The sequence below is a fragment of the Microcebus murinus genome, chromosome 7 (assembly GCF_040939455.1).
Source record: "Microcebus murinus isolate Inina chromosome 7, M.murinus_Inina_mat1.0, whole genome shotgun sequence".
Classification (NCBI taxonomy): Eukaryota; Metazoa; Chordata; class Mammalia; order Primates; family Cheirogaleidae; genus Microcebus; species Microcebus murinus.
Window position 1 is genome coordinate 42,354,227 of NC_134110.1, and position 8,274 is coordinate 42,362,500.

The 8,274-nt window shown below is 45.6% G+C and overlaps 1 protein-coding gene across 1 annotated transcript in view; it reads right to left on the reverse strand.

Moving 5' to 3' along the window:
* Positions 1–8,274, reverse strand: part of FER1L6 (fer-1 like family member 6) — a 125,398-nt gene that overhangs the window by 39,362 nt on the left and 77,762 nt on the right. Inside the window, exons 23-27 of the mRNA XM_012743336.3 lie at positions 7,198–7,308; positions 6,752–6,913; positions 5,426–5,606; positions 2,703–2,920; positions 1,079–1,201 (exon numbers count right to left, since the gene is read on the reverse strand). Coding sequence (XP_012598790.2) covers positions 1,079–1,201; positions 2,703–2,920; positions 5,426–5,606; positions 6,752–6,913; positions 7,198–7,308 — 795 coding nt within the window. The remainder of the gene's footprint in view (positions 1–1,078; positions 1,202–2,702; positions 2,921–5,425; positions 5,607–6,751; positions 6,914–7,197; positions 7,309–8,274) is intronic.

The window sequence follows — 8,274 nt, forward strand, 5'->3', positions numbered from 1 at the left end:
AAGAGGACTCAAACCATCCCCAAGCAGTCCCCAAGATGAAGCCTCACTGTAAAGACCTGGGGCCTGAGTGCAGTGGATTTCCCTGCCCTAAAGAAGAGGTGTCCACACATCCAAGAGAAGTACCACCAAGCTGTAGACATCCTTGTCCTCAGCCAAGGAGAAAGCCAATTCTCTCCCCACTATTTTTCTCTCTCTCTGGAGCATCACCCCAGTCTGCACCATGAGTTTTACCTGCTGGCATGTTGGGTCCCTGGGGCGGTACCAGGGACTGGGGAGGGTGGCAGAGAAGGCGGAAAGCTGAGCACCCACAGGAAGTGCTAGTGTCCAACGCAGCAAAGGGGAGAGTTGAAGGCAGGGACTAACATTTGCTTTGATTATTTACTATCCATCAATATTTGTGAACTAGTCCTAAAAGAAACTCTCATCTTTCCAAACTAAAGAATCAGAGGAGTTTCTACTCAATTAAATATAATGATCATATCTAATTTTTCTTTCCTTTCTAACATGGAGATGAGAAATCCTACCAAATTCAGACACCACTGAGCTTTTGCCTGTCTCTCCAGCCCCACTTCCTGCCGTTTCTCCAGCTGTTTAACTTGATCCTTGTCTTGTTGCACACACATGAGGCCCAGCTCTTGCTCTGGCAACCCACTGACCTCTACCTTTACTTTGATAATTTCCCATGGGAAGTTAGAATTCTGCTGGAGGCCTGGGGCCCTTTGACCTGGGTATCTCCACACACACCTGAAGCCCCCCTCACTCATGCCCACCTTTCTAAGAGATCCTATTCCTCCCTGAGTCTGACTGGGGGGCAGATCCTCCAGATGCCGTATGGGACACACGTCCTGGAGCTGTGTCCTAGTGCTAGCTCCAGCCAGAGGATAAGAATTTAGTAATTCAGGCCCCAGGATCCCTGGTCTTTCCAGGCTTTATTTCCTTCTGTAGTTAACAGAATCACACCTGAGTAGGGCCTACATATAGTAGAATTTAAAGAGGGGTCACATAAAATTGGGGATGTGAGAAGGTGCTGTGTTTTCTTATCGAGTCCCTTGACTGTCACAGCCAGGAGAGACTCTACCTTCTGTGCTTTCTTCAGGGAGGCATAATACTTAGACCACCAGTCAATGACATTTTCAGCAGATTCATCCGCAATGGTCCTCTTTCTTCTTTTAGTGGACCTCCGAGAAGGCTTCCTGGCGTCCTGCTAAGGAATGAGGGATGGCTTATTAGTTAGGCCTCGTTTGGCTGCGTGCTGGTGGCTGACTGGTTCCCTGAGGGGGGGAATGTGTAGGTACCCACTGGGATACAGACAGAAGGATCTGCTGGTTGTGTGATAGCAGCTCTCTGTATTACTTTAATAAACACAGGTTTAATAATCTGTTCATCCTTCCATTCACTTATTCAGCAAATAGTTATTGAGTGGATGTGAGGTATTGAGCTTGACATTGAGGATGTGTGGGAAATTGGACATGATCCCGCATTGGGTAGCTTAGAGTATAGCAGAGGAGATGGGCATGCAACAAATGAATGCTAAACTATACAATATAACATGGTACGGCAGAAAGGGCATTAGCTCCAGAGAGACCCAGGTTATAAATTAAGCAATTAATATAAATTTTATAATTCTCAATTTCCTCAACTAGGGCCAATAATACCTGCCTACCTTACTGTTGTGAGGAGTAAGTAACATAATATAGGCAATTCCCCTTTAGCTTCATTCCTGATTTGAATGGGTGCAAATAAGTGACACCTACAACATAAGTGATGGGTGGCAGAGAGGAGGCATTTGTGGGAGAGGACGCTTGTGCTGTTGGAGGATATCGATGCAAGACTCATGGTGCATCCATCATCTGTTCATCCTCCCAGACATCTCCTGAGTCCCTACTATGGGCTAGGCATTCTATCTAGTGCAGGGGATGTAGGGATGTTGAAAAATCATCTCTGCCCTGCTGGTGCTCACAGTTTTATGGTGCCAACAAATACTGAAACTGAGAATTCCAACATAAAGTGGGAGGTGCAATGCTGGGAGAGACTCTGATGGGGGGGTGTCACAGAGCATGGATGAGATGGGGACAGCTCAACCAAATATCTATTAATCTATCTTACTCTTTTTTTATTATTATTTCAGCCTTTACTATTTGCTCGGCAGGCAGTTCCTTAGGACTTTCCTAAAACAATTCTCTTTAACTCAATTGATACAACAGGATTTTGCACTCAAATTTATGACTTAGAAAGATAAATTATAACTTTGTTTTGTGGTTCTTTGTGTACTTGTCCATCTCCCCTTCCAGGATCTCAGCTAACTGAAGATGGGTCTTACTCCTCATTAGAACCCAAAAGATGCATCTTTTTGGTCCCATATGACCTTATACAAAGCAGGCTCTAAATACCTGTGGAATAGGCCTAGATAAAGAAACCACTGTCTTTCCAGGTTAATGAATTAAGGAGAGTGTCTGTTCAGTTAAATATTACTGTCATAGTGACAAGCAAGCACTTTAACTTCATACACATTGATTTTCTGACTCTACAATGCTGTGAAGTGAGTATCAATATCCTCATTTTACAAAGGATGAACTGATCCTCAGAAATGTGAAGTTGTATGCCCATTGTCACATAGCTGGTAGGTGGGAGGATTTGTATCTAGATCTTCCAGTGCAGACTCCAACAAGCCTTGTAAATATGAAGAGGAATTACAATCTGACCTTGACTTTTCCATCGTTTGGTGGCTCCGGGGCTGCAGGCTTGTGTTCAGGCTCCAGCATAGGAGATGAGTCGGGAATGTCAATGATGCTGGCCGGCTGAGCTTGGGCAGAGTCGGGTACCACTGTGGGTGGCGGCTCAACATCCACATAGATGTGGTTTTCTGGGGGGTCCTGGGAGGAGCTGAGAGGCTCAGAGGGCTCAGTGGCTATTGCTGAATCTAAAATGGATGGAATGAAAGCACGGTGGGTCAGGGGACTGGGCTACAATACAGGTGGTCATTTCAGGGTCCTAATGCCAGGAATTGGACAGATCTGGGTTCAAAAATGGCAAGTTCCTAACATTTCTGAACCTCATGCTCCTTATTTATAAAATAACAGTAAAAATACCCATCTCATAGTAAAAATGCCCATATAAAAAATTCATAAAATGACAGTAAAAATGAGATCATGATGGAAGGCATATGATGCTTAATAAGTCATAAATTACTGTTTACATTTGTTATTGATCCCTCGGAGTAATTTTATTCAAGCGTGGTCATTTGGGTCATGGACATGAAGGTTAAGGGCCTAAGTCCTCTGTGTTGATTGTCGCCCCCAGTGTGTTAATCTTGGGGGGCTCTGAAGGCTCCTGAGAGCTGTTTGTCCCCCCCAGCATAGGCAGAACTCTGGACATGTGAGTACATGTGCTTGGCAGGGAGCAGGGGTATGTGCCCATGCTTAAGAGATTCTCCACCGGGCTGTTGATGCCACAGAAAGGTTATAACACTGCTCTTCACTGCCAACGTCTGACCTTTCAACAGGGAATTCAAACCAAAAAACTCTTATAGGTATCTATTCTGTGCTGGGCACAGAGACAAGGCAACCAGTGGGGCAGACTAGAATACTCAGAATTAGACAGGGAATGTGTGGCAGCTTTATTTATGAGAAAGACAGCAGTACAAGCCAACAGGGAAGGGAATGGCCTGTTAGCATTTTGGGGGAAAATGGTGCACTTATATGGAGAAAAGACAGCAGTACAAGCCAACAGGGAAAGGAATGGCCTGTTGGCATTTTGGGGGAAAATGGTACACTTATATGGAGAAAAGACAGCAGTACAAACCAACAGGGAAAGGAATGGCCTGTTAGCATTTTAGGGGAAAATGGTGCACTTATATGGAGAAAAGACAGCAGTACAAACCAACAGGGAAAGGAATGATCTGTTAGCATTTTGGGGAAAATGGTGCACTTATATGGAGAAAAACGCAGTTGGATCCTGCTTAACATCATATATAAAGGCAGATGGATGAAAGATCTGAATGCAAAAGCTAAAGCCTTAAAGCAAATGAAAGAAAATATAAGATAATACCTCTGTGACCAAAGGGGTGAGAAAGGGCTTCTCGAATAATACTCTAAAACTACAAACCACAAAGTTTAAAACGTGGATGGGTCTGATTACATCACGATTAAGGATTTTTGCTCAAAGATGGGAACTGTAGGCAAGGTGAGTGGTTATCACACTAGGAAAAGATTGAAGCAATCAATACCTACAAGCTATAGGATATTAACATCTAGAAAACACAAAGAACTCACGAACCAAAAAGAAAATTAAACGAAACACATAAAACATGGGCAAAAGCCATGAGCTGGCAAGTCACAGAAGGAGGATTAAGATGGCAGCAACGATATGAAGAGATGTGCAAACTCAGTAGCAATTAGAAATCCAAGTTAAATAAAAATGAGAAACTACTTTACATCTACAGAGTAGCAAGAACTAAACCAAACCAAAACAAAGGCCCAGAGAGTTGGATAATAGAGAACATTGTTAAGGAGGAGGAAAATGGGGCTCCAAATGCAGTAATGGTAGGAGTGTAGACTGGTGTAGACTGGTGTAAAGTGGTGTAGACCAATACAGCCCTCTGGAGCGCCCTCTGGCTCTACATAAAGGAATGACATGTTCACATTCCTGTGACCCAGCAATCTCACTCCTGGGTATACATTCCAGAGAAATTCCCACGTAGCATCTTCCTTCTTCCCTTAAGGAACACACACAGGATATTCATCACAGTGTTGTTTGTGGACGTGGGAGGTGGAGGCAGCCTCGGAGTACAGCATAAGGGGAAAGGAAAAGTAGAGTGTGGTAGATGCAGCAGGTAATGTACACACAGCAACGTGGATAGATCTTAAAACCCAGCATCGAATGAAAAGAATAGGAAACCAAACGAAGATTACAGCATAACATCATTTATGTGGATTAATGGATTTAAACTTTACAAGGATGGTGGCATGGGGCCTACAGCGGGGAGGGCACTGGGACTAGAGATAGGGAAGTCGATTTGGGAAGACAGTGCATGTGACGAGAGAGAAGCCGTGACTAGATCAATGACAATTGTCCGGCATGGAACTGAGAAGGGCAATGAACTGAATTCTGTGTACCCAAGGTCCAAAATGGAACAAACTAAAAATAATATCAAGCAGAAAGTCAAGTAAACCGTCAGAGTAGAGGCAGGAAGGAGATCAAGTCATAGTCAAGGAAGGCTTCTTAGAGGAGTTGACCTAATGTGAGTCTTAAAGTGAGAGTGTGGCAGCCAAAGAAAGCAGAGGTGACAGCAGGAGCACATTCAGCAGAGGGAGCCACCCAGACCCTGGGCTATGGGGCATCTTCTTTGAGCTGGGGCCTGTAGCAGCCCCCTGCAGCCACCATGACTTTATAGTTGCAGCTCCAAAATCTAGGAGCAGCTTCCTACCTTGCCCCAGCTGGGTTCCATCCACCTGTGAGATGAGGGCAGGGGGCTCTCTGGATTTACACAGAAACTGCTTCAAGCAGTTGATGGTGTAGGTGCCCACAAGGGTGCTCCTCCCAAAAGCTCTCCAGTCCACCACGCAGATGCTCAGGGGCGGGTGCAGAAGCTCGTTCTCCGGCAGCTCCTGCAGGGAGAGTCTGGGCTGAGTGGGAGGCCCCCGCCGACCTGTCTGTGGGCAGACCCAAAGCAAGCCGGGCATCCACCTGCCCCCTCATTCCTGCCCAAACCCCGGGGCTTGCCAAACCTCTGGAACACCGTCTTCCCAAGCCAGGGAGTAATTATCCAAAATATCAGGGGTGTCTCACTAGCAATTTATCCTCAAGTTTAAATTGCAAAAATCCTTCACTTCTGTACTCTGTCTGGCAGTGATTTTCAATCCTCTTATTTTGTCATTATCTGCCAGCAGAAGTCTCATCTCAAATGACAGTTTACCCAGGCCCAGCATATCAAACAGATGAAAGTCAAGCCACTCAATATGGAACTGAGGGTGAGGGGACAGTGCCCTGGCCACTTGTCTCCCCTGGTGACCCCCGAAGGTCACTGAAGCCTGATATGCAATGTTTGCAAATACTGTGCACATTCTTTCACTGTGGTCTTTGCTAATTTAGAACATGCACCCAGTGGAGATGGCTGGCTTGCACAAAGCAAATCTTTTCTGCACAGTTCCAAATCAGAGCACAAAAAACTATATTGAAATATTGAAGAAAACAAAAGAACAGATGTCAAACATCACTTTAGAAGCACAAGTTCATATGTACACTATTGATGTTCTAAGTACAAATAACCATTTAAAATCCAACCATTAAAACAGGTCTCATTAGGGTATCATGTAGGCTAGTGGTTCTCAAACTGTGTATCACAATCACCTGGAGGGTTGCTAAACCAGAACCAACTGGGCCCCGCCCGCAACAGTTTCTGGCTCAATAGAACAATGGTAGGGCCCAAGAGTTTGCATTTCTAACAAGTTTCTAGGCGATGCTGCTGTTGATGAATTGGGGGCCACCTTTGGGAACCACTGTTCTAGGCAAAAGTTTGTCAACCTGCTTCGATTTACTGTATGATGCACACCTGGAAACTTCTAACACAACAACAAATGTCTATTTTATCTCATTCTGAAATTCTGGCTTTTCACTAGATTAGACTGTTCTTTCTTGCAGGTGGTGGACATCTGAAACTCCAAAACACCTCCCCATCCCACGACCACGAAAGGACAGGTCCCTCTGCGGAAATGAGGGGAGCAAGCAGGTCAAGAGTGCAGGGGGCTCGCACCACTTCAAAGGAGTCTGCCTGGATGTTGAAGTTGGGGTTGTTCTTGTAGCTCTGGATCACGCAGGACTTCACTCCTCGTCCCCCGCACTCAATGAGAGCCTGCGGCCGATCCACCGAGAGGAGCTGCACCTTCTTCATTTCCCGAACTCCCCAGAAGAGCACCTGAGGGGAGGACCAGCAAAGCTGTCACCCATGGACCCAAGGAGGAGCCCACACACGCCCTGGCTCTGGTGAGGGCAAGTCGGACATGCTCCCAGAGAACCCCAGGATGTTCTTCCAATATCCTCTTACCAGGCAATTCCTTGAGGGCTCCGTCTGGCCAAGTGCAAGCTCGACTGGGTTTGTCTCTGGGTCTCCCACCCATCCCACAGTACCCCTCCTACAATTCAGGTGGGGCTGCTTCCCTTCAGTCCGAAAGAACCACCCAGATCCTCCCTGAACCATACCTCCACTCGGTATTTACTCAGCACTGGCCGGATGTTGGCAGGAACAGGGTAGATCTGGGCGACGTCTGGTGGATCCACGGCAGGGAGCCCTTGCAGCCCAGATGAAGGGACCTACCGCACAAGACAAGTCCTGTCAGAAGGCTGGAGAGACCCAAGGAAGACAAAAGTGCCACACCATCACCCCATCAGTTAGATGTTCACTGTTTTGCCAACAAAAGTAATGTTTCCAGCTTAAAATGCAACAAGAACCATGCATTTTACCACATTTCATTATTTAGTAATTGATAAATGCATTAATTGACAAGGGTAGCCAACACTTAGTGAGTGCTTAGGATGTGCCACGAGGTTGATAAGTTATCTTTCAGTAAGGTCACCATAGAGAGGGAAGGGGAAAAAGATAAGTCCAGCAGATAGATCTTCACAACTTGATCAAGTTGCATGGACTGGAGGAGGAGCTTTGATTGGATTTTGACCCTTTGAGTCTTAACTATTCCCTCACTGCCAACTTGTCAAGATCTCCAAAAAAGCCATAATGCAACTACTAGAAAAAGAGATTCGTGTTTAATCAGAGACTACATCTTAATCGGTGAAACAGAAAATCAAGTCTTTTGAAGACATAACTCCAGAAGGAAAATGTGTCACTTTTTATGCATTTGGGGTTAATTAAACTTCAGGAGGACAATTATTATGTGTTGATGAAATCTCACACAAAGGACTTGGAGAGCTCTACAAGAAAAGGGTCTTTCATTGTGTAGAGCATCTCGCACTGCCCTCAAGACCTGGCTCAACACATCCATTTTTCAAGAAGCCTTCTTTGATTTGATTCCAGCTAATGTGGCCATTCTCCTACCCTGAACATCCTTTAAATGCCCTCTATACAGGCTTGGTGCAGAAATTAGGGGACTGAGTCCAGAAACCAGGCTCTACTGTGTGACCCTGCACAAGTCACTTACCCTCTCTGAGACTCAGATACTGGGTCAGACAACCCTTCAAGCCCTTTGGGAATCAGATGTTCTACTACACATTGCTTTGGAGTGGGTGACTGTCCTCCCTGGGGCTGTTTGTCTGCCTGAACAA